At 41.1% G+C, this 26,586-nt stretch overlaps 2 protein-coding genes across 6 annotated transcripts; one reads left to right on the forward strand and one right to left on the reverse strand.

Moving 5' to 3' along the window:
* Window positions 1-560: 560 nt before the first annotated feature.
* On the forward strand, window positions 561-21,934 carry cilp2 (cartilage intermediate layer protein 2). Of its 2 annotated transcripts, none has more exons than XM_071487471.1 (10): window positions 561-778; window positions 8,366-8,443; window positions 10,020-10,289; window positions 10,560-10,742; window positions 12,097-12,252; window positions 12,340-12,657; window positions 13,052-13,160; window positions 13,863-14,020; window positions 15,795-18,220; window positions 18,308-21,934. In XM_071487471.1, exons 1-9 carry the CDS (start codon window positions 715-717, stop codon window positions 18,206-18,208), a joined length of 3,750 nt encoding a protein of 1,249 aa, XP_071343572.1. In that variant the 5' UTR covers window positions 561-714; the 3' UTR covers window positions 18,209-18,220; window positions 18,308-21,934. The 2 variants fall into 2 exon arrangements, with proteins under 2 accessions (XP_071343572.1, XP_071343573.1); XM_071487472.1 differs by lacking the exon at window positions 561-778 and adding an exon at window positions 7,603-7,726.
* LOC139626915 (Rieske domain-containing protein) lies at window positions 21,921-26,299 on the reverse strand. Of its 4 annotated transcripts, none has more exons than XR_011692459.1 (4): window positions 25,368-26,285; window positions 24,916-25,031; window positions 23,787-24,187; window positions 21,921-23,013 (listed from the first exon to the last, which is right to left on the reverse strand). XR_011692459.1 is itself a non-coding variant. In XM_071487475.1 (4 exons), the coding sequence occupies exons 1-3, from the start codon at window positions 25,555-25,557 to the stop codon at window positions 24,089-24,091; spliced, it is 405 nt and encodes a 134-aa protein (XP_071343576.1). In that variant the 5' UTR covers window positions 25,558-26,299; the 3' UTR covers window positions 21,921-23,013; window positions 24,052-24,088. The 4 variants fall into 4 exon arrangements, 3 of the variants coding, with proteins under 3 accessions (XP_071343576.1, XP_071343575.1, XP_071343574.1); XM_071487475.1 differs by having other exon boundaries at window positions 24,052-24,187; window positions 25,368-26,299; XM_071487474.1 differs by lacking the exon at window positions 21,921-23,013 and having other exon boundaries at window positions 23,708-23,921; window positions 24,052-24,187; window positions 25,368-26,286.
* Between the last annotated feature and the right edge of the window lie 287 nt (window positions 26,300-26,586).

A 26,586-nucleotide genomic window follows, 5' to 3' on the forward strand; every position in this document is an offset into this window, starting at 1 on the left:
ATCGTGTTTCAAACTAGTTTCTTATATGTTGAATGGTTAAAAAAAGCAGCAGCAGTTGAAATAGAATTTACATTAAAAACTTCTGTATGCCGTTTTGTTTCTGACACACACAAAAGCGGAGACACAGGTTTAAGGATGAACACACACACCTGCTCTGTGGATATGTAAGATAACTAAACTATAAAATAAGATTACAAAGCAAATAAATATAAAATAAAATATTGTTCCAAATAAGACTGAACTTATGAGACCTTGGTTGGAAAAATAGGAAAATTCTTCGACTGTCAAAATAACAGTTATTCTTCTTATAACTGTTATTTTGACAGCACCCACATACACACTCTCCCTCCCTCTCTCTCTCTCTCTGTGTGTGTGTGTCTCCCTCTCTGCCCCCACCATACCCTCACCTTTTTTTGGAAGATGATATGGGGGACCCAGATGTTACATTTGACTGGCCAATGGTGAGCAGAGAGGGGTTGGATTGGTGTGTACTCCCGATGCCCCTTCTTTTAAAAACGCCTGAGCTCCTGTCTCCAACTCAGCAACTCAACTCGCATGAGGAAGAGCAGTGGCTCTGCTCTGCTCTGCCAGCAGCATCACTCATACCTGGTTACGCTCAGCTGTATCTGACTGTAGCTGTATCAACTTTTTGTTTTTGTTTTATGTAAGTGCTGTAGAGAAACAAAAGTCATCTGTAACTGAAAGTGAGACACCATGTTGGGATTGAATAAGGTGGCACTCCTGCTGTCCTTCCTGGCTTCAGTGGGTCTGGGCCAAGGTAAGTGAAAACTGATCATTTCTATTTTCATATGAGGGTGCCAGAACAGCACAATCACAGGAAACTGCTGTAAAAGAAGAGTTACCAACAAAATGATGTCTGAAACAGAGCCAGTTTTCAGATAAATTTAGTGGTGAGTCGAACAATTTTTTGTTGCGCTCGTCATTTTCAGTAATTACATACTGTAAGAACAGAGGGTCAGTGTATGACTACTTGCACATGTGCACTACAACTGACATAACTGTAGAGTTTTTGAATGTTGACGGCATTTCCCTGAGGATGTCAGGGAAAGCAGAACTGGTGGAGGACTCTGGAGAAATGTCTGCTGGTGAGCTCATATGATAAGGTTGTGTGTGTGTTTTATTTTATCGACCGCCTCAGTTGTTCCTAATCTTTGATGTTAAGTCACCAGCAGGTTTCACCACCAGGCTAATCAACAACATGTGATGATAGAAGAGGAGGTTAACAGGAGGAGGAGGAGGAGGAGGTCATATACAGTGAAAACTGCTTTCTGTCGCCCTGTGGTGTGGTTTAATCAAAGATGAAGCTCTGTTCATGAGAGAAAAAAGTGCTGTCGATGACAAAAGTTTTTCATTTGTTTTCAAGCTGCAGTAGAGTTGCCGCCATTATCAGCAAACAGAAGGCCTGCTTAAGCAGTTTCAACGCAGCTGAAGTGCTGCACTGACGTTTATGATATGACAAAGAGCCAATTTTTACATCTTTCCATTGTAGTTTCTCAGTTTAATTCCATGTCTTTACTGTGGTGGACTGTCAGCTAAATACAGACAGAAGCCTGATGTCCTATCTCTACCAGACTCCAACGTCTTCCCCCAAAATTTTTCATCTTATCATCCTTTAAAAGCTCTTCCTGAATGACACCAGTAGCAGTACTTTTTTCAAAGCTGTCACTTTCTGTCTGCCTTACAGCTGCTCCCCATTAACTTTTTTTTTTTTTTTTAAAGAATAGGACCTGGCAGTTCATAAAAGCAAACGAGTGTGAATACACCTTAATGGTCTATCCTGTTCGACTCAGAGGCCTGAGAGTCGTAAATGTCTTGCACAGGCTTTGCACCATTTACTGATGACTTTATTATAAGATTAGATGAGCGTTTCATGAGGAAAGAAGGTGAATGTATAAATGATGATTCAGATTGACTCTTACTCAAAGAGAACACTGTGCTACAACCATGAGTGAATGCCGACCTTAGAGTGGATTGTAAAATTTTATGTTTTGTGCCTCGCTCCTTTCGCAGTGCATCCACATCTTGCAGTAAGGTGGTACATTTTGTCCTCATTTTACCCTTAAATGCCTTGCCAGCAGTCCCTAAAGATATAAACCCAGTCACCTTGGAAACAAGAAGCAAAAATCACAAACCAAGTGACCCACTTCCCCACCTGCTTGGTTCATGCTGGAATATATGAGAAAATGGAATAAAAAGAGGGATAAAGAGCACAGGTAAAATGACTTTACCGTCCTCTTTTCCCCCCGTCAAATTGGCCAGCTTGTCACTTTTTCATTTTTCCTTCTTGACGCCCCACTCAGCACCCCTCACTGCATTCACTCCACCACTGTTGTAATGAGTGTAAGAACCCATCTGGTCATTTGTCTTCTTGTGTTTGCCTTTTGTTTCTAATCTTGATCTCCCTCAGGTATTTCTCCATAAATACTTTCCCCACCTTTTCCCCTTCTGTCTCTCCCTCACTCCGTCAAGCTCCTTCCTTCGCCTTTCTCCACCTATTTCTCTCTGCCCCACTCCATCAAACGCTCTCTCCTCGCCTTGCTCTTTGTCACTCTCTCCACACACCTTAGAGCGCACAGATTTATGAGCTGTTTTTCTATTTGAAGGCAGCAGCTGTTGCTGAATGCACACTGTTACTCAAAAGGGAACACTTTGGCATTACTACCTCCTGCCATGCCATGGCTTTTTAATGTTACTGTAATCAGGCCTGTTCAGAATCTTCCAATCCTCTCTTGTCTTGTTGCATAATTTTCAGGAAAAGCTAGGTGGTGTATGTGAGCAGCTGGAGGACCACTGTGAAGGAGACAGAGGGGCTAGTTCTCCAGGTGCTGACCACTGTCTGCTCCAAACACAGAGCTGTCTGGCCAGCTGACTTTAATGAATAAGACAGGGTTTACAATGGATCAAAGCGAAAGGCATAAATTCCCATTAATGACAACCTCCAATCCTTTCTTTTCTTTTCTCCTCTCTGTGTATTTATGTGTACATGCCTATGTGGATGTGGAAAGATATTATTTATTGCAGGACCAATCAGCTGCTTTCAATTGAGCTATTTCCAGCTCCTGGCTCTGTACCTGTGCACAGGTGCATTATTTCAAGCGAGGACTTTCGGATATTTCTAATGCCGATATTCAACGGTGTCCAATTGTGCTTTTAATAGTACAGAGGAGAAAATATCAGAGAACACAAAGCCTTTGTTATACCTTTGTAAACCCCTAAATCACAAGGTTGATTTGCACCATTAGTTAATGTCAGGGACAAAATTGCTGATTTTAATGAGCTGCAGATGTTTTGGGAATCAGACTTGGATTTTTGGGAATAAGGAGCGTCGGTGTAAAGACAGAGATGGACGCAGAGAGAAAGAGCAGACTCCTCTGGAACCACAAACACCTCAGCTAAGAAGCTAGCCAAACACATAAACAGCTTCCATATGACATGGCAAACAGATAATCACATACACAGGCTCACACATACAAATACACACAAATACACACACTCCCATCCATGATTCCTCTTTTTAGGCTAAGTTTAAACAGGACTAGACTTCAGCACACACACATACACACACACACACACACACTTGATCTTGTTCTTAAATAGATGGAACTGTTAATATTGTACAACCTTGGTCTCTTAGTGGTCTGAATTTTGGCCAGTATGTTACATAACATGGGGAGAGGGTTGGTGTTTTCACGCCTTCCCGTTCTTGTACAAATCTGGAATATTATAAACAGGATCCAGACCTTCTATTTAAGCCCTGTCTCTCTGCCAACTTACATCTGGCACAACCATACCTCTCTGAGATGACTGAAGCCATTCTGGGTGCAACTTCATAAAGTTTCCTCTCTCTTCCTCTCTTTGGCAGCTTTTTTATTAGATTTTGGCAAAGGAAGAAAACTCCCAGTCATACACTGAAGGAAAGAGAGGATGTCCTTTGCAAAGGCCCTGTTGATTATTAATAGAAGGATTGCCTTCGTGTATCCTGGCTATAAGTACAGCAGCTGTATTTCAGAAATTACCGCTGTGACGTAAATTCTTAAATCCAAAGGTAGTCCTCTAAAATAAGACTTGCAGTTGTCACATCAAACTTGGGTTGGGTAAAAATGACAATGACTGCAATGTGGGATGAAAGGTAATCCGGAAACTATGTTTCAGGCATGTAATTTACATAGACTGGAATTCAGGTGCTTGCCCTGTGGCTATATGTGGAACTAGAGGCCAACCAGCCCGCAGATGCAAGTCTTCCCAAATATACAGGTACCACTATAATGTATCTTGTTACCTGGTTGTCCATGGTTTATGAGGGTCACAACGAGGCTGACTGAGATATATAATCCCAGTCACGTGGCAGAGTTCAAAAGTGTCAAAAGTGAGACTGAAAGAGAACTGAAACAGCATATGGTCACATTTAAGTGAAAAAGCCCTACAGTGACTGTAAGGGATTAACATGGGAGCAAAGTAGGAAGTCACATGAAGCTATTGTAGAAAGTCCATGTAAGGGGTCAACAAAACATTGGACTGTTTCCCATTTCAAACTGACAATCAAAGTTTGCTTTTTAAAGCCTGACCACACTCATTCCCTAACTGACATAATTTGCCTTTTCTTTCCAAAATATTTATAAATCTCCAATGGAAAATAGATCTGTTTTTATGATGGCACAACAATATGGTTAAAATTTGGCTAGGTTTAGGTATAAAAATGACTTGGTTAGGTTTTAAGAAAAATCATGGTTTGGGTTACAAAAAGGACTTGGTTGAGGTTAGGACATCTTTGTTGTTACTGTTACTATAAGAAACACATAATTAAGATTAGGGAAAGATCAGGGTCATTCTTAAAAAAAAAACCAAAACTATTCACTTATGATTGGAAATAGGAAATGAACATGGGACTCCCTGTTAAATTCACTCTATACCATCAGCTGATTTAGTCTTTTGCTCTTGTGATGAAAATTGTATCAAGATGCATAGTGGAGGAAACATCGGAGAGACTCCGTCAGACGTGTAAGCCTCAGACCCAGACTCAGTAGTTTACTGGGGAGTGAGGAGTTTGTAGTGCACCAAAATCAGAGACTAGAAGATATCAAAATTGTAAGCGTATTTATTTATCTTGGTTGTTAGCTTGTAACTGGCAGTGGCTGACACAGTGTTAGTGGCTGTGCTAATACAAACTCTTGTTCTCTGTACAGACAAAGTTCGGTGACCGCTGAAAGAACAGAGTGTATCGAGATGGTTGGTGTTAGAGGAATCACACGTTAGAGCCTCAGTCAGACTCAGACTAGCAGACATATCAGAATGGTTAGCGTAGTTAACATCTTTTATCTGTTTATGTTGTTTGTTAGCTTGCAACTTGCAGTGGCTGACACAGTGGCTGTGCTAATGAAACTTTTGCTCTCTGTACTAACAAGGTTTACAAGCAAGTTGACGGGATTGGTTACATAGTTATATGATGTATGAAACCCTGGCTGCCTGAAGCCAATTTTTATGAGACTTCTTGTCAAATCAGGAAGCAATTCCATGCATTGTTCTACAGGATGTGGACAAATCATGTATTTTATTGTCCAGTTGGAGGACTTCTTGTGTCTATTACATTAGTTGTGAAAAGCCAAAATTGTGAGCAAAGCAAAAATCCACAGGGAACATGTGAACAAGGACAAACAAGACATATTGCACCAGTGGGGCACTTAGGGGTGGATTTTTAGCACTCAACAGGAAATCTTAAGTTCTAACCTTACTCCCGCTGGTTTGAAAAACATGTGCTTGCTTTCTCAATAAGGTAAATTCACTCACATACCAGCCACATGAAGCATTGTCCCAATAAAACCTCCCGGCTTTTAAAATTTATAAAGTGTTAACATGCCACTCAAAAGCATAATAAGCTCTGTGTGCTGTGGGAGTCTGGCCAGTTCATACCTGCTGCATCCAAGGTCACAACCCCGACATTCACCCTCTGCTGTAGCTAATCTGGGTTTCCTCTTTTTTAACTTTCTAAAACCATTAGTCACCCTATAAAACTCTAAGAAAGGTTTGCTATTTCATTTCCATTATCAAACATCTTGAAATGATAATCAGGAGCCAGATTGTTCTGCTGTGAATTCCCTTTGTTTTAGTGTGAGGGAGGAAGAAATATTACGTAACAGGAGCAGAAAAAGTGCTTTATGATTACTTAGAAAATACATGGCTGCACTTCAGAGTAGAGAATGTGATTGATTTACCACAAGTTTGGAACTCAGTGTTAATAAAGTGAAACAATTAAAGCTTGTTTGTGTCCCCATGCTGTGTACTTTCTAAAAGAGAAGTTCTTTTTAAGTTCTACATGATGCACAGCCCATGCACTATGCACAGACAAGTCCAGGCTGTAAATTACTGTAATGAAGTCACTGAATCAGTGTCACATTAACAGAAGTGATTTGTTCAGTAGTAGGAAATGTTCTCTATCAATTACATTTAAAATTAAATTTGTGCAGACAGAATTCAGGAGACAAAGAACGGATGGTGGAAAAACTATTTAATTTGATTTACTAAAACTGTAAATGGAGCCACATCTGCCCAGCAGATCAGTGTGAAAGCGTTTGCTTCTGCTATTCTACGGGATCAGGAAGACGAAGCTGATATGGAAACCTACCAATGGTTTTAAAGGCAGGGACATAAAAATTTAAATCACTATGAAAGTCAGCTGACTGTCTTCATTATACCCCAAAACTTATGTAATATATTTTTGTACAGTAGATCTTTTTTCTATTGAGCTACTATACTTCTTTTGCTAAATCTATCTGATATTAATGGATGAAAAGAAATGTGCTGGCACGACAATAAAGACCTGAAGTCAGCCGTAAAACCAGCAGGGACTGGGATCAATACTGGCCTCTGCGCTGGGAGTCTCTGCTCATAAACTCAGCAGCGTCTCTGCTAAGTGCTTGCACATATCACACACACACACACACACACACACACACACACACACACACACACACACATTGTGGCTACATAAGCTACTTTTGATTTGTGTCATGGGCCATGACTTGACTTTTATTTTTTCCTCACACAGCCCAAGTCAAACTCAGATGAAATGTCAAGCAAAAAAACTGACATTTAAAAAAAAACATAAAAAATTAGCACTGTAGGAAAATGAATCAAAACACTTCAAAGCATAAGGGAGAACACGTCATGGTGCATGTTTAATAAATCAAAAAGCTGAATTTACAGTAAATGTCAAGCTGAAACTTTTTCTCTTTCTAATAAGCCAGCATTGGCTTTCATCTTAAAGTCACTGTTGTGTTGTTGTGTTTGCAGCACATTCATGAAAAATGATGATGATGAAAGAATGACTCAGTCTTGCATGCTGTGTGTGTATGTGCGTATGTGCACAGTATGGGGATCAAAATTACTTCGTTTTAGGGTCAGGGTTAGAGTTAGGTGTGTGTGTGTGTGTGTGTGCTTTGTGAGATGTGATGGAGCATGTTAAAGTAAAGTTTTCTGGCCTGGCCGCTGCGTAACAGATGACTCTGCATCACTGATTTGTCTCAGCTGGCGCTTGATTAGCATAGTCAGCAGCGGCTGCTTATTGATGGATCAAGAGGGAGAAGGGGGGACGGGAGGAGGACAAGCAGAGGGGCAGACAACAAGCTGAAGGATGAATAGACATATGACAAATACCATTGGGGAGATGATGGATGGAGAGGATGTTCCCAAGCTTTAATGAAGAGGAAGGGTGGGTGCTGCTGAAGCCGGAGGAGCAGCAGTGAGACAAATCTGGAAAAGGAGCAGATGGAGGAGGAAGAGTGAGAGGAGAAACACGGGGAGGGGGATGAGGAGATGTAAACTGATGAAAGAAAGAAGAAAAGAAGCCATGTGCTACTGTTTTTGTAGCCTGAGAAGTCTAGTTATCGTTTTAGCACAAAACAAGCACAGAAGGCCTGTGACTAAAATGCACAGTGAAAAAAATGGAGAGAATAAAAATGGCAGAGGAAAGGCATGAAGAGACTAGAAGAGACTTCTAGCTGTGAAGAAAGAGCAAAACATGCTCAGACTGCATCACTATATGCATATGTGTGTGTGTGTTTGTGTGTGGTTGTGTGATGAATACAAATATTGGGTTTATCAGCTGTTCAGCACACACACACCCACACACACACCCACACACACACACACACACACGGACGGCCGGTGGATTCCATTAATTTAGCAAGGTGTAGCTAATAAACAGAGTGTATAATCATGTACGAAACAGTGGAGTTAGGCTTCTGAGAGCATAAGTGGAGAAATGCATGAGGATATCAAGGCTTTAAACATATTCAAGAAATAATTTGCTCTTTGTGCCACATCCAGATGTTTTTCTTCCTGTTTGCAGGATCTGTGAGGACCAGGAGCCAGTCAGACAGGAGCAGGAGAGCAGCCCTCAACACATTCACTGACTCACAGACAACAGGTACTGACTCAAACAACTCAGTTCTTTTAAGTGTCCTGAATCACTAGAATCAGTTGTTGTTCAGTTGTTTAGTACTTGACTGGAGCTTTGACTGCCTGGTCCCACTCACTGAGTGGAAACACAGATGAACGGTGTATGTACTTTAAGATTTCTGGCTGGAAGTGCTGTTGCTTTGACAAACACACCAAACTCTTTTGGATTTCTTATATTTATATCCTATATTTTAAAAGTTTGAACACAGGCTTTTAATGACTAAATATCTGTAACTTATTTACAGTACTTAATTAGTATAATCTTTCAGTTTTTACCATTTTTGCTATATATTCTGTTGTACTGGATATGTTTCTGCTGTAATTTTCCCTCTGGATTAATAAAGTACCTACAGTACCTAGACTTGAACACGCCCCATTCCTCCTGTGAATGAAATAACTAGAATCGCTCACTCAGTGAGAAATGAACAGATCTTTTCAGAAAATGATGCAGTTCAATTTGTTTTCACCCAAAGGATTTGTTTGTTTGAAGGAATGCTTTGTGAATGGCACTACACTAATATTTACTGCTGATTCAGAGGTTTTCAGACTGTGAGGGCAGTGACAGAGACCTGAGGCAAAGATACCGCATGAGGTGAAAGGTGTTCAACAAACAATGTGAAGGCAGTTATTGTCGTTTGACCTGCTGGGTAGGCCCGCTCATCAACACAGTTACACTTGCAGCACCAGCAGTGGCTGTGACACACAACTCATGGAGGCAGTTAAGATACTTTAAAACCCGACTGCCCCAATTTGTGTCAACAATCACACTCCTCCTTAGAGTCACAGCTCAATAAAATCCAAACACACAGATATGATAAACATCATTTTAGATTCCGTGTGACTTATACTTTCCTAGGATATCATTTATTGTATTACATGGCCAAATAGCACTGACACTGAAACATCTACATCAGCTGGGAAGATACCTTCTGCGTGTCCTATGTGACGTGATGCAACAGCCACAGACAAAGGAAATTAGAATAAAGTGTCTTGTAACTGTGTGGTTGAAAAGCAGAAGGTTTTGATGAAGCACCAGTATTAGTCTGTATCCTGAATTCCGCCTGCAGCACATGTCCTTTCCATCACCTCCTGCATTTCACTGAAGGACCTCTTTATTCATGAAATGAAATGAATGAAAAATACTACCTCTGTATGTTGCAAATACATGCCTTTTATTTTTAATTACTCATATTTCTTCTGAGGAAATACTCAGGTTTCAGAACATGCAACAGACAAAAAACTAGACAATATGCCTCATCACTCAAGCCAGGAGGTTTGGAAAGAACCTGGACACTGCAGAGCTCCCTAGGGTGTATGAAGTCACAGCCAAATGGCAGTAGCAGACCTCCTCTTAAAGTTTGTAACCCATCCCCGCTGTTTTCCTCCTGATCGCTTTTTCTTGGTTCTGACCCATGTCTCCCCTCCATGTAAGACCAGCTCCAAAATCCCTCCTTCATTATCCATGGATCCTGTGTTGAATTGTTTTCTTTCTTTCTGAATTTTTTTTGCATTTCCATCCCTGTCTACCCTCTATGTGCCTCCAGGCGTGACAGAGTGGACGTCTTGGTTCAACATTGACCATCCTGGGGGGAATGGAGACTATGAGCGCCTGGAGGCGATACGTTTCTATTACAGAGAGAGAGTTTGTGCGCGGCCCACGGCCATGGAGGCTCGCACTACAGATTGGGTGGCGGCGGCAGACACTGGGGAAATTGTCCACTCCAGTCTGGAGAAGGGCTTCTGGTGCATCAACAAGGAACAGCCTCTCGGACGTGTCTGCTCCAACTACCATGTCCGCTTTCAGTGTCCCCCAGGTAGCTGTGATGAGAGCAGCTCAGGGCTGTACAAGCTGTCACTTCACAGATATGAACATGCAGGCAAACAAATGCATGAATACACATTTCAAAAGCTTGTGCGTGTTGGCTACAAGGACTCAACAGTGATAAACCCTTAGCTGTTCACAGTCTGTCATGTTAATTAACTTGCTTGTTTATTTCCTGTTCCTGATTCTGCTTGACAATGGCAGCACATAATACCAACTTTTCTCATGATGTCACACTCTATTTTTCAATTGATATTTTTAGTGCAGAGCTACTGGTCTGACTGGAGTGAGTGGGGTCCTTGTTCAACCACGGCTTGTGATGATGTAGGCATCCAGGTCCGCCGGAGGAAATGTATCAGCATGCAGCCCATGCCCCTCCTGTTGGTACCAGCGTGCCAAGGGCACCATACAGAGAGGAGGGAATGCTCCAACCCTCCATGTACAGGTGAAAAAAATTTAACAGCACTAACTAATGACAGTGTTGTAAGTTATGCAACCCAGTGGAATCACATATGAAACAACAAGCAGTTGGGTGTCATTGTAATTAAGGTGACCCTCCTTCAAACAAGGGACATATCTTCAAACTGAAATGATTACAGTGAGTCGCCACAGTCACTGACTGAAAAGCTTTTAGCAGTGGAGCTCTCCTCAGTAATGACTGAGAACACCCATTGTTTACTCAGCCATGACTTCTTCATTAAAAGCTCACTAAAAGACTGCAAAAGCAGCAGAAGCAGGTCACCACAGTAAAGGTGACAACTCTGTTTCAAATAGTTAGCTTCTGAGTGATTAACCTTATAAACTGAGCTTGTGTAGGCCTAGATTTGTATTCACCCTTTAAAACCGAGTGTGTCGTCGACGACACATTTGTGCAGGCGCATTTTGGATTACCGTAACTGTCATGGGCCGGTGTTTCTCTGCGGGCTGCGGACAGACGGCGGACATTTTGAGGCTCAGGTGTTAAAGGGTTAACCTGAATGTAACAGCTTGAACTAACATAAGACTAAATGAAATACTGAACTGAAGACCATCAGAATCAGCACTGAATGTAAAGCCGGCAGCGGGTTCACTTACTGATGTGCAAACCATAGTGCAGTTAAATGGTGATGTGATCGCATCTTTGAATTGTGCAAAATGAAGCAATTTAAAGAAGCAAGTGATTCATAAATACCACCTCTAATGCTGAACTCCTCACAAGTCACATACAGGTCAGTGATCTGTATGTGACCCTAACCTCTGACCTCCCTTGCTAAAATATCATATTTCTTTATACAGTTATATGCACCAATTTCATTACACTGCTGCATAAATAATATCCTTTCGAATGAAATTCACTTTCCTGTATAAAATTCAGAGATTTCCTGTACACATTTGTCAGCTGAGCTTGTTCTATTGAAAATCTTCAATCTTGGTATTGATTCTGACGAAATGCATATATGCCATTTTTCTGCTCTTTCAGGCAGAGAGCAAAACTTCTTCTGCTCGAAAGAACTTTGTAACCATTAGTTCAAGTGTTCTTGATTGAGCTACTTGTAATCAACAGCCTTTCAATTGCAGCTATTTAATCATCATAGCTATTTTTGTGTTCTTATGTATAATTTAGCCATTTAATAATTAGTTTATTGTCGTGTACTGTCTGGTGCATGGGGAGTCCATGCATCAGAGACTTAACAATACTAATTAGACCACCCTTTATAAAGTTTGAATGATTTAATTAATAAAGTGTTTGATCACAAAGTTGATAGAAACTACTAATTTGTATTATGTGTTTAATTTCCATTCCTGGCCTGTGTGATCAGCCAAGTGGAGTCCGTGGGGTCGGTGGGGGACGTGCTCAGTGACCTGTGGTGGAGGTCGCAGGATCAGGAGGAGGACCTGTGTGAGGACCTCGGTGACAGTGCAGTGTAGTGGACGCCCTGTTGAAATACAGAAATGTGGGAAGAGTCCATGCCCAGGTATGAAAGTGTATTATGCAAATGTCTTTCTTTATACTGGTGTCTTTATCAGTCTGTGCTCACATCTCTTTCTCTTTCTCTCAACAGCCAAATGTCAGCGTGTGTGCACTGATGGTCATCCCAGTGAGGACTGCAGCCGCTGTGTGTGTGATGGCCATGTGCTGCATGGAGAAGTCCACAGTTTGACTGGTGTCCCTGTGGCAGGAGCGCAGGTGGCACTAGCCAGCCAGCCCAGTGTCATCCGTGCCCGTACAGATGCCAAAGGTCAGTTCAGACTCACAGGAGTCTGCTCCTCCAGCTCGACCTTGATCACCATCAGGAAGGAGAAGTTTGCCCCGATCACTGTCTCCACCTCCAGTAACACCACAGGGTTGTCCTGGGCACGGGCCATCCTCAAATCAGCTGGTGAGAGCCGATGAGTCAAAGTACAGTTATCAGATATTGTTAACTTATTCTTGGAAGAGCTATTATTATAAGAAATTGAATCCTGATTCTCATTATTATCATTCAACAGAGCCAGTAAACCATATTTATATTAGACTGTAGAAGAGAGGACATTGACAAAACTACAATATAAACAGTCTGGCCTATTGTAAGACTTTACACAGTCTGGAGCACTTACTTATTTGGTTGCATGGAAACCAAAAAAAAGCCCTCTGCTATTTTTGAAATCATTTTTCAGAGGGACATAATCCAATGTGAGAATAAAGTGTAATGTTTCATGAGGTCTCAATACTCTGCAGCACCATTAGCAGTCAGAGTGAGGTCCTGAGGGTTTGCTCCTCTCTGCTCTCCACAGAAAAGCCATACATTGTGAAGCACCCAGAGGACAAAGTGCGTTATGAGGGAGGACGGGTGCTGTTTTGCTGCAAGGCAACGGGATCACCAATACCTGACAAATACTACTGGTGAGATGAATACCAGAGTTGGCACATTATTAATCACAGTATAACATGCAGAAATCGCTACAAACTGAGAGGTTACTTTTCCATATGGTGGAATGTATATGTGGAGACTCCCAAAAATCTAATCTCCCTTATTCAGTTAGTTATAGAAGTAGATTTCTTTTATTATTAAGACAGTTTCTTGAAGCTCCTGAACAAAACAGCTGTCATTTAACTGCTAAATACTTTACTATGTTCACCAGTGAGTAACTGACTCCCATCTAATGTTTAGGTTTAACAAAGCCTTTTCACTGGAAGAGCTGCTTGCCGTGTCTGGAAATTACACTAATGAGAGCAGTGAGAGTGAACCAAAACAGTGAATTTGCCTGCTGTAAAACCAAAGCAATGATTTGAAAGATGCCATATTTACATTATATTGCTTTGTAAAGCTGGGGGGAAGTGTGGATTCAGCACAACCAGCAACCCCTTTCACATTACATAATCCATTGGTTTTTATAAATTACTGATTAGTGCAGCTCAAAACTATTAGAATAAATCGCATACATGTATTTCTAAATAAAACTGGTTATATCAAGACTTTTACATTTATACACCCACAATACATTTAATTATACTGTACATCTCTATAAACGTTTAGAAAAATTTTAAAAGAAAAATCTTTCACAAATTCTCTTTATTTCTTCAACTCTGTCACTATTTTTCAAGGTACCACAACGGAACTCTGCTGGACAGGAAGGTGTACAAGTATGAAGAGGACCTTGTACTGCGGGACCTAAAGATGGAGCAGGCAGGACAGTATTACTGCAAAACCAGCAGCCCTGCAGGCAGCATCAAGTCCTCTCCAGCCTTACTCACTGTGATTGGTATGTATAAACTAGCGATTGAAACTGAGAAAATATGTGAACACAATTACGGTTCTTTAGAAGCTTCCACCATCACATAAACCCAGTCGCACAGTTAAAGATGCAATGTGGAGGACAGGATGCACTACACTAATCTGCTGGTATGAACTGCACAGGATACTCATGATAAAATCTAATTTCTCAGATTCAGAAAGATACAAAACTCTCTTCTATTAAATGACATAGTGATGTAATATAAACAGTAATTCATCATCATCATCAGTCATGAGAGGAAATAATTTACTACGATGACAACAAGCAGCACAGAGGGATTTCAGTTTAGGATGGCAGCTACCCCAGTGCATTTGACAATGATGTATTTAGTCCAAGTTATAGACAGATTCAAGTAAAACCACTGACAAAAAGCAAACAACCGCAACTCATTTCACTGAATAAAGAACAGCTGCCTTGGAAATTAAATACACACTTTAAGAGAAACGTCAGCGCGGAGCTCTAGCTAAGTCATCCATGAACCATGTCTGTGCATTAAGAGGATTCAAACAAAACCACAGTGTCCTACAACTGAGGGGGAGAGAGAAGTCAGTTAACAGACTGTTAACTGCCATTGGAAAAAAAATTACATGTGAAGAAAATCTGAGACTAAAAATATCTCACACAATCTGGCTGCACTTGGAGGACTATTATTTAAAAAAAAATAATGTTTAGACTGGTTGAAGCTATGGCTTTCTAAACAGGGATTCTTTATTGTGTGAGATGGCTCAGGACACCGTAAAACCTCAAACCCAGTTTCTCTAGAACACCCAGCGTTGAGGTGAAATCCAAGACGATCAGAAAAAACTGCTTCTTTTCTCTCAGAGTCAGACAAGTATGCATTTCCACATCCATGTGGAAGAGTTACACACTGCTTATATCCTCCAGGTGCTTGTTAGCTAAGACACTGATTAACAAATAGGGTTTTCATTGAAGAGCGCTAAAGCAATCTATCCCAGGCTGCAGACAAATTCCTGTACTCCAAGAGTCATTATGGCAGGAGACACTGTTTGTGTGCAGGACAACACCTGTGTCTCAGAGCAGGATTACTAGCATGCTTTACTCCCTCACCCTGATACACTTTCTTTTCACATTTTACATTAAGCAGAAGTTTAATTTGATTTCCAATAAAACGTGTTAACCACAGTTCATTTAGGTGAATAAGAGTCATATAATTTTTTATCGCAGGAAACTCAGAGTTTTTGGTAAAGCCATCAGAAGTACAATAATGATATTTCATAGGCATCACACTGCTCCATGTGTCTGCAATTATCGACTTACTTGGGAGATGCCGAGCTTAACAGGGATACTTGACTATAAACTCAACCATGATATCATGCACATGAACTATTCTGCCAATGTCTGGGTGAACAATCATTCTTTCTTTCCAGCTCTAATCTGGATGGTTGGTAAATAAATGTTCTCTTCAACTTCATGTCTAATTACCCTTCCATGCACATTTCCCCATCCAACTTGGCCACTCATAGGTACTTTTGGGCCATGCAGACACTGTGTGTGTGTACAAATACATTATGTGTTTAAATGCTCCATTTGCAAATTCCAATTTATTCACCATACACCCCTATTCCCCTCATGAGCAGAGCATCTTAGAGATTATAGAACTTAAACAGTTATACGTTCAACATGGCAAGCCTGTTTTATTTATAAACCACATCAAATGACAAATTTATCTTTTATTTGTCGTATTGACACCAGCTTAATGTAATTTATCCTTAATTTACAGCAAAAGGAACACCAGCATGCAATTCGACACCTGATATGCACCTTGTCAGACTGCCGATGGACTGTGTTCAACCCGGGACTAACTCCAAGTTCTACAATGCTGGCCGCTGCCCTCACAACAAATGTGCTGGCTCCCTAGACTTTGATACACGCTGCAGAGATGGAACTGGATTCTGTTGTGGGGTTGAAAATATGGAAAGTCGAATCATTGACTGTGGAATCTACAGCCTTCCTATCCGGGCTGTGACACAGTGCAGCTGTCAGAAGTGTGTGCAGCCAACTGTACTAGTTCGTGGCAGAGTGGTCACGGCTGACAATAATGAGCCTCTGCGTTTTGGGCACATCTACATCGGTAAAGAGAGGGTGGGCACCACTGGTTACCAAGGAGGCTTCACATTACAAATTGCTCCTGATACACAGAGATTAGTGGTAAATTTTGTTGACCCCAATCAGAAGTTTCTTGACACTCCTAAGGTGTTCATCTTCGACAAGAAAGGTGGATCCATCTATCATGACGTGAAGGTAATGAGAAAGCAGACACCAATTGATATCAATGCAGGAGAGACCAACTCTATTAACCTAGGAGAAATTAAAGGGGAGGACCCAATAGGTCAGCTGGTTATTCCTCCCAATTCCTTCCATAAGGAAAATGGAGAAATCTATGAAGGGACTGTAAAAGCCAGTGTCACATTCATTGACCCTAGAAACATCACCACGGCTGCTGCGACACCTGGTGATCTCAACTTTGTGGATGATGAGGGTGACATGCTTCCTTTGAGAACCTATGGTATGTTTTCTGTAGACTTCAGAGATGAGACCAATAAGGAAGTACTTGGAGCTGGAGCAGTTCAAGTCCTTCTTGACACACAACATGTGAAAATGCAAGAGCATATTCCCAAAATGAAACTGTGGTCTTTAAACCCAGACACAGGAGTGTGGGAGGAGGAGAGCGACTTTTCGTATACCACAACTACCGGAGGTCATGGGCGGAGTAAACGAGAGGAGCGCACATTCCTCATAGGCAACATGGAGATCAGAGAACGTAGACTCTTTAACTTAGATGTGCCTGAAAACAGACGCTGCTATGTCAAAGTCCGGGCCTACATGAGTGATAAGTTCCTTCCAAATGAACAGCTAGAAGGTGTTGTGATCAGCTTGATAAACTTGGAGCCCAAGCCCGGATATTCTTCTAATCCTAGGGCATGGGGCCGCTTCGACAGTGTCATAACTGGACCCAATGGAGCTTGTTTACCAGCTTTCTGTGACATGCAGAGGCCTGATGCTTACACAGCTTATGTCACTGCAATGATGGGTGGGGAAGAACTTGAAGCGGCTCCTTCCTCCCCAAAGATGAATCCAAACATCATTGGAGTGTCTCAGCCATATCTGGATAAAATAGACTACCAACGTTCAGACCATGAGGATCCAGCTTTGAAGAAAACAGCCTTCAGAATCAACTTGGCAAAGCCAAACCAAAACAATCTTGATGAGACCAATGGGCCAATATATCCGTATCAGAATTTAATAGCTTGTGAAAATGCCCCTGTTGATGCAAATCATTTCAGATTCTTCAGAGTGGAAAAGGACAAGTATGAATACAATGTTGTTCCCTTTGAGGAAAATGATTTGACGACCTGGACAGGAGATTACCTCTCCTGGTGGCCTAATCCCCAGGAGTTCAGAGCATGCTTCATCAAGGTTAAGATCCATGGACAGAAGGAAGTGATGATCAGGTCAAGGAATCTGGGAGGGACACACCGAGAAACAAAAGGTAAACTTTATGGCATTAGAGACATTCGCAGTACCCGGGACATGCGCGAGGCCAACACCTCAGCAGCTTGTGTGGAGTTCAAATGCAGCGGCATGTTGTTTGATCAAGCTGAAGTGGACAGATCCCTCATATCAGTCCTTCCACAGGGGAACTGTCGCAAGATTGGCACCAACAGCCTCCTACAAGAGTATCTCATCAAACATCCACCAGTTGCTCAAAACAACGAGTCCCATGCATTCACTATGCTAGCTCCTGTTGATCCTTTGGGACACAACTATGGCATCTACACTGTCACAGACCAGAATCCCAGAGTGGCCAAGGAGATCGCCATTGGGCGCTGCTTTGATGGCACCTCAGATGGTTTCTCCAGGGAGATGAAGTCAGACTCTGGGGTGGCATTGACCTTCAGCTGTCCTGAGAGGAAAATTAACAGGGAAAGCCTTTTCCAGCGCCTGCAGACAAATCCGGGTCAGACACTCTCTCAGATGGCAAGGGACATGAGGGAGTTGGACGGTCTACAGGTGCGGAGATCATCCACCCAGGTGGTGGCCTATCCTTCAGAGCAGCAGGGCAGGACCCAGAGTCGCAGAGTCAGCTCTACAACCAGGAGGAGAATGTCCATGCGCACACAGCAGCGCCAATAGAGGTGCCAAGAGGTAGGTTTAAGATAAGATTTTGTGATGCATATTTATTCTGACTGTGGTATCAGAATGATGTATATGTTCTTTTCTTTTCATTTATAGGTATTCAATTGAGACTGATATGACAGCATCAAGTCAAAGAAGCAAAAGTTGTTCGTCTGTTCTTGAGTATGAACTCCCTCTTGACTATGAAAATCACAAAACTGAGGCAGACAGCAATTCAGCAAAATCATTGTGATTGAATATATTCATTAGTCTTATACTTGAAGAGATTGGCACACGCATCATTTGTCTACATGTGACTGGCATTAATTTAATTGGCTTTGGTCTAATTTTAGGAATGAATAGACTAAATTGACAGTTGAGAATGTAACTTTTATACTTTTATAGATCTAATTTGTGGCATTCCGCTTTACTCATTGTGGGTGTTTTTGCTGATGCCTGGGTTGAAACCAAACCTTCTAAAACTGTAAATACTTAGCCAGGCCCCAAACACTTCATAATTGGCCATTGCTTTCCATTGAACTCATACTAGATCAGTGTGAAGTAAACACGAGGTCCCGTTGTCTGCAGCAGACACTGAGTCATTTTTCAACAGACTAGGAAACTCTCTCCACCAATGGGAGGCACGTTTGAAAGAGACAGTGGGGTGAGGCATGTCACCCTGGGAACAGGGAATGTTTTCAGTGCACAGTGCCACATTGCCAACTGTGATTCAGCCAGATGTCCTTCTACACCTACTTATAATGTGTAAGACCAAGGCTTTCCCCAAGACAAGCATGGATCTCACTAGTAGCATGAAGTATAAAATCATAATGTCCTTTTGTCCTCTGCACATTCCAAATTAGCACCTCACCATACAAAACATTACTCAAAGTGATATATTGCCCAGTATTCCATTTTCTCAAACTGTTACAGTGGCTAATTCAGTGTCTAAATTGACTTTGTTTTTGTTGTTGGGTAATGTGTTTGTGAGCTGCCTTTCTGTCATTATGTGCAATAACTATGTAGTATAATTTAACTTGAGATTATTAAAAAATCAGCATGAAACAAACTATTACAGTGCATGAAAAATGCTGCTGGTGAATGAAACAACAACTCCTTTAGTAGGTAGTGTGGTTAAGGTGTTTGTACGAGATCTTGCACAAGACTCATTCTGAGTGGTTTTCAGCAAGCAATTTACCTGCTATGTAATCATTCAACTTTCTGAACTGCATAGAATCTAGTAACCTTTTCATGCTTTGCTGCATGACTCAGTTGATTTTACAATTTGTACACCACAGTAATCTTTTCAACTTCAGAGAGCAATCTTGTTAGTGGGAGTTAAAGCTCTCAGAGGAGCCTTCTCCTCATTATCGAAACCCACTGCAGGATTCTTACACATGAGAGCGATAATTAAGAAGTGCTACACTTATGAATTTACTGGCCAAGTCTCCATAAATCCTGTCACTTTAACAAAATAAGCAAAAGTATCAGAAAATTTAAAGTATACATCTTGAAAGTTATTGAGACAGATACATTATTTGACTTACATAAGAGAATAACCCGGAATTTGAACTAAAGTCAGTAATGGGAAGAAACTTCACTTGGTGATAAAAGCTCCAAACTTGTTTATCTGCAAAATAGGCTTTTGCAGACCCATGGGAGAAGCTCTTCAAGCTGAACTAATCCAAAACCAAATAAGGGGGACTGTGGTCCACGGAGAAACTAAGAGAGGCTGACAAGTAAATATAAGCCTGCTGCTAATTAGAAAATAAATTACATATTCTCTTGAGAACTATGAAAACAGTTTGACCCTGACTTTCCTAAACAGCTAAACAAGTTAATTTCAAGTAATCAAGTAATCAACAATATACTGGGCCCAAGAGGATTACGGTCAAACACATTTACCATCAAAGTGGCACCCAGCCCACAGTACAGTTAATTCTTCCAGTTAAATCCATTTAACTTCCATTTATAGATCCATTTATATTCCTAACAATTTTTTCATGTGCTTAGTGGTGCCAATGTGAAGCTGGGTAAATGGAAACAAACTTTACACTTGAACTTGGCCCTGCTTGAACAAGAACAATCTCTCTCCATTTTTTTTACTATGAGCACTCCAGAAAACAGAAAAGTATAGTGACAGCTTGTGATACCTTCACAATTATCACTGACCTCTCTAATCATAGGCCTGTGGGCCATGCACAGGCTGAACAGTTCAGCTCTCCAGATGAAAGCAAACATCTCCCTGCAGCACACGTAGCATCCACCCTGTAAAAAGGATGATGATTGAATCCAGGTGTGAGAAGAGATAAGTCCTATAAAAATGCAATGGTGTGTGAGGTCAACTGAGGAGGCCCAACAGCTGTAGAGCAACTGCAGGAAATGTTAGACCAAAGATGAGACAGAGGAGTGAGATTATCTAGTGATGGATTTAATCATTTTGGGGGTACTGCTTGGTAAAAGGAAAAATGTAAGGGAAAATATTAGTGGCTTTTGGCCTCACAGTCCATCACTTACAGAATCTTGGGCTTCGAAAGTGGTTGCACATGGAAGAATGCAGGTTTTCATGGAAGAATACTTTAACAGGAGAACTGGCTTTTTCAGGAGGAGAACTTATCAGGGGTTTGAAGGACAAGGTAACAATAACAGGCTGAGTTAACCATTATGTAAGGCTTTGCATGGGAACGTAAGCTGGGCTCTCGAAACAGCTTCTTTGTCTTCTGTGGAACTTCAAAGAAGATTAAAGAACCTCTGCAATGTTTGGTTTAATGACTTAAGAATAAGTTTCCAAAGTCTTTAGAATCGGATAAAGGGAGTTTCAGCCTGAATCCAACAGATAAAACACAAAGCAGAGATTCAGTTTTAATGGAAAGAAAACATTTATCTCATCGAAACTCTGTGGGAATAGTAGCAATCATAACAACACTCTCATTTTACAGGGAGTCATTCAATGTTAATATCACAAATACAGTTTAGTGGAGCTTCATATATTTTTGTTTTACACCTTTAAAGGAACAGTTCAAAAATTTTGGAAAATATGCTTATTTGCTTACTTGCCAGGAGTTAGATGAGGGTAGTGATACCACTCTCATATTTGAACGGTAAATTTGAAGCTACGATCGGTTAGCTTGGCTTGGCATAAAGATTGGAAACAGGGGCAGCCGGCTGTGGCTTCATATGTGCTGCGCCGACATGAGAGTGCTATTGATCTTCTCACCTAATTCTTGGTCAGAAAGTGAATGAGCAGCTGTTCTAAGATCTGGCATGACAATTGGCATTTTCGAGGGAAACTTAAATCTGAAGTTCATTTCTTTTCAAAAACACTTGATTTTGCCTCTCTGTACCAGAGTTCCAGTGGGGTGCTTCTAACGCTGACCACCACTATTTAACTTAAGGGCATAAAAGCACAAAACTCTCAATCCAAAAGAGACCACAAGCAATTTAACAGTAACTCGAGCATGAACAGATTCATCCATTTTCTCCTCTGCACAGTCCAGCTGGTCTCCTTGAACTTTTCCACCACTTTCTGGAGTAAGAGAGTTGTATATTTGCCACTGTGCTCCAGTAAAATAATTATTTACACAAACTCTTGATAATCCTCTCTAAATGCTTAACTATTGCATGGTGATGCTGATCTCTTTGTTTCTCTCTGAATTAAGTTTTAATGTGTAAATTGTGTATTTTATGAAATCTAGGATAATTGTGCGAACAAGAAACTGTAAATAAATGATTTTGTGTACATTTTTGATTCATATTCTTTTCTGAGTTGTGTATTATGTACTCAACACACACTGAAAAATCATCCAAGTTTAACATTTAACATTTCACATTTCTGACGATAAGAAAAAAAAAAGACATTTGGTTTATTTTATAATAAATATATGACAATGATGATAACACAATCATTTAACTTAATTTAACTTAAATTATACAGATAAACAGAATTTTCTTTGCATAAATTACAATGAACACAACAACAAATAAAACAACTTACAACCAATAGGCAGCTAAAATAAAATTTGCCACAAGTTACAGTGTCTGCAGATAATTTCAACATATAGACCAGATACATAGTTCACATAAGAAACAAGAAAGGAACAAACAGATTAAAAATAGCTGAATGTGTCGCATGAAGAAAAGAAACATGTAGAGAAAGTCTGACATGGATGGTGGTTTCATCAGTGTCTTGGGACACTTTCAGGATGTTATGTCAAGATGTAAAAATGTGCAGACCCCTCCTGGCTTCTGCAGAATCCTGAACAATATTTACTTTAACTTTTCTACTGACACAAAATAGCTACATCTCCCCAGGGCGTGCCCATTACCCTCCAGGTGATGAGTTACAATTCACACAGTGCGACCTCTGCAGCACATAACAGACATTTTTAGGCAGAGGAATTATTATTGTAATCAAGTTGCACAACAGGGAACACAGCAGGGAGGAAAATGAGGGTCTTGACCCGCACTGTCACTGACACCTTCTTGAATGGGCTCTGTGTGTCTGCCAGAAAACAGCTGACAGAAAATATAGTGAGTGACTGCTCTCACCACTAAGGAATAAAGAAAACACGCTTGCATCAGTGCACACACACATAAAGCTAGAAAAACACATTTTACTTGAGTCAGTGGTGCATTTCAGGTTGTGAACCTTCCTCCGGCGCCTTACTAACCATGTCTTTTAAATCCCATTGCGTCAGTAACAGACAAACCTGTCTGTGCACAGGCCAGGAGTGGAGAGAAATGCTGATGGAGACATCTTAGCACCAGGACTGCCACCAGTCGTAATTGCAGTAGACTTCATGTGTGTTCTACTTGCTGGAACTCTATGTGGGTTAAAAAACAATCCAGAAACTCAAATCCTGAATGGGAGTTTCTGTTGTGTGACATCACTGGAATAAGTGTCTAAATTTATCCAAAGGCCACAACTCAGCAAGTGTGACTTCTTGTCTGTGAGTTTAAACAGCTTGAGACTACAGGTAATGCTTACTGAAGACAAGGAAAACTACCATCAGTAGTTATGAGACAGTTTGGTTTGGTAGTGGTTGAAAGAAACGTCATTATATTTAATAATTTCATGGCTACATACAGAGTCCTCCACTGAAAATAAGAAGGAACTTCTTACTCTTAAAAGGAGACATGTACTGCTTATTCCAATGCAGCGGTTCTCATTTCTGGATCTCCACATTACACAACATACTAAAGTGATAATTAGCATCTGCACGACTTGCTAAGACATCAAGATGGCTCTCTTCGGTTTTTACTGCTCTCTACTTTTCATTTTATCTACATTATCTATTTCAATTTTATTCACAAGTCACTGGAGTAGAATTGCATTTTGCATATATTGTAACAATTCCCATGACCTCTAATAAGACACCAAAACACAAAGGCCTCATTTAGGGCTGCAGGTGAACTCATCTCATAATTATGATTATAATTTTCTTGCAATAGATGGACAAATACAGAGTTTGACCGCTTATCAACGGACATTTCACTTTTATACTGCCAGTAAACAAATATGCTGGTTACTTCAATAACATCTGCTGAGATTTTGCATATTTGCCACTGTTTGGTGTGTTATCTGCAGTGAACTCACAGCTCTCAGTGTCTGTGATGAGTCTCCTGACTTGCAAGCAAGAAAGACTATGAAACTATTTAATGATGTCATCTCCTCTTCAGACAGTCTTCTTGATATGGTCCTGAGTTCACAGCAATCAAAGCAGGAAAAGTTCTGAGAAAATGACAGATAAGGCTTAGGAATGTTTCGGATGGCCTGGGCTTTACGGAATAAGTCTTAAAAATAGTCCGGGTGAGCTTGCTACAGCCAGGAGGCTCCGTAATCAGGCAATCTGAGGTCTTACCAAGGGCTGAAAGATGAAGCAGCTGGGCTGAGGTTGTTCAGCGTTTCTGATCTGCAGGAAAAGGCAGTAAGGAGAGACGACTGGCGTGTTTCACGTACACGTTGCCGTCCTCCAGTTTGACTTCATACACTTGTTGCTGAAACAAGAAACACAAAGACATGAGAGCTGGAGGACAGAGAAGACACACATCATCCAGAGCTACTGTGGAAACACTAAGAACTCAAAGTACAAGACAAGCATACGGTGTATTACAAGTTCAAAATGTGGTAAATCCTCCAGTTAAAACTCTGTCTTCAATGACAACAGAACATTTGCTTTATTTCATCATTGTGATGTACAAAAGACACAACTGTTTATGAAAATAGTGAATGGAAAAGAGGATGAGATGTTTATGGAAAGTGAAGCTCTTGTTTGGACTTTATTGATTCACTCTTCCAAACAGCAGAAGAAAACATGTCTGATAGAACAAAAGGGGAAAACGGGAGAACTTCATACATCTAATAAAAGTGGATGATTTCTCTGCATTACAGTGTGATTGTTCACATCAACTCCCGGCTGCAGTCAGTAACTGAAGCTTTTTGCCTCCTGGGTATACAATTAAGTTTTCATATGATGTATTAGAAAGTGGGATATACATTAAAGTGCTTAAAAGTTAATATAATGTCAGGTGGATTAAAAAATAATCATGTATGGGCATAATTGCAGCAGAAATGCAGCAAAAAATTATTAATGTTTTTGATTATTACATATAAAAACGTGTATCCCATATGTTTATACAGAGCATACCAGGACGATGAAATATTCTGGTGGGAAAATAACACAGTATTACGAAACAAAAAAGGCATACAGCACTTCATGACTGACCTGTAATGAAGTCCCTGACTTTCCAGTCCTGAGGTCAAAGTCATAGTCATGCCAGGGACAGAAGACCTGCAGGACTCCATCAGCCTCCTCAATGTCCCCCTCACATAGTGGACCGCCTGGGGGAGACAGGAAATCACAGTTTCTTCTCAAAATAAATGACTTCTGCTGTCTTCCCGCTCGGAAAATGTGATCGTAACGCTTCATAACATGGTGTGAGACGATGCTTCTGCTTTTTTTTTTTGGTCAAGATCATCACTAAGACCCTCACATTTTGATGTAGTTACACCGACAGATTCATTTACCATTGGCTCCATTTCCCATTGTGCTCAATACGCTGCTGTCCGCGCAATTACATGTTTTACATTTACAAAATGAGACACGCTGCGAGTGATTCACCTGAAGGGTTAATGTAGGAGCGTATGGATTTGGATGTTGATAGGTTGTGGCTTTACCGGAGTGTGAACAGCGGGCATCCATGGCAAAAAACTCCCCCTTCACATAAAAGAGGCAGACATCAGAGTCGTAGCCGAGGGAGGAGTACATTAAGCGGCAGCGCTTCTTGGAAAGCTCCGAGGCCGGGCCTATGAGTCTCCATGAAACGCCTTCCGTGTTTCCCTCTTCATCTCCGGAGCCAGAAGCCATAAAGAACGGCGAAATGAACCGCTTTTCTAATTTGCGCTACTACAGCTCGTTCTTTCTCCGCCGGGGCAAACGCATTTGGCAGTTTGCTCTGTGAAAATATTCCATATTAAGCACCAGGCCGGCTGGTAGCGCAGTCAGCAGTGCGGACTGAGCCGCCTCCAGCCGAGCTGCATCCTGCCACTGAGCCCAGGCGTCGTCACACCGCGGCCGCACGGTGCACCAGGACCGCTGAATGCATATGAATGCATGTGAATGCATCTATGTCACAGATAAGAAATGAGCAGATATTACTCACAGACCAACAGAAAAATTGATAGTAAATGTTCATGATTTGCAAATGCAAATATGCAGCGGCTCTGATAATAATCCCAAAGCTCAGCAGGCTGCAGTTTGTGAGTGTGACCCACACGTTAAACCTGTGGTTTACGCTCTCAGCTCAGAGCTTCATGTGGCTGCTGCTCAGCGTAACGGCATGCTTCATTATGAATGGACCCAGAAAGACCCCTCTGGTTCTTTGATTAGGCTCGGTCTGTGACATGAAAGAAACAATGCAGCTGTGCAAATCCTACCCATTCTCTGAGCTATTTTGGTGGCCCACTGAGTTCATTGAGAACACTTAAACATTCAGAGAGTTGAACTTGATCCCAAAGCATGTGGAAAATGTGGAACATTGCTTTTTTATGTACTGTGCAAATAGTTCAAAACCATTTCTCAATTATCAGTTATAAAGCCTGTTATTGTTCTTTCATGGCAGACTCCGTGCTGCTCTGTGCTCCAGACAGGTATTTGGCTGATTTTGTCAGGCAGTTTTTTCCACAGGGTAGTTTCTTAGGATTATTACAAATTGTTTGTGAACTTCTGCGTCTCCACCAGTGTTTTAGATGTTGAGTCAACTGTGTGATGTTGTCTCTCACTTCGACCAGAATTCTCCTTTGGTCAGCAACACTTTATCATATAAAAGTTGATAGAGAGATAAAACTTCGCCTCAGACAGATACATCGTAAAACAGGATCTCCAGCTTCTGAGACC

The sequence above is a fragment of the Trachinotus anak genome, unplaced genomic scaffold (genome assembly GCF_046630095.1).
Source record: "Trachinotus anak isolate AG129_WGS33_773 ecotype Australia unplaced genomic scaffold, CSIRO_AGI_Tana_v1 ptg000010l, whole genome shotgun sequence".
NCBI classification, from domain to species: Eukaryota; Metazoa; Chordata; class Actinopteri; order Carangiformes; family Carangidae; genus Trachinotus; species Trachinotus anak.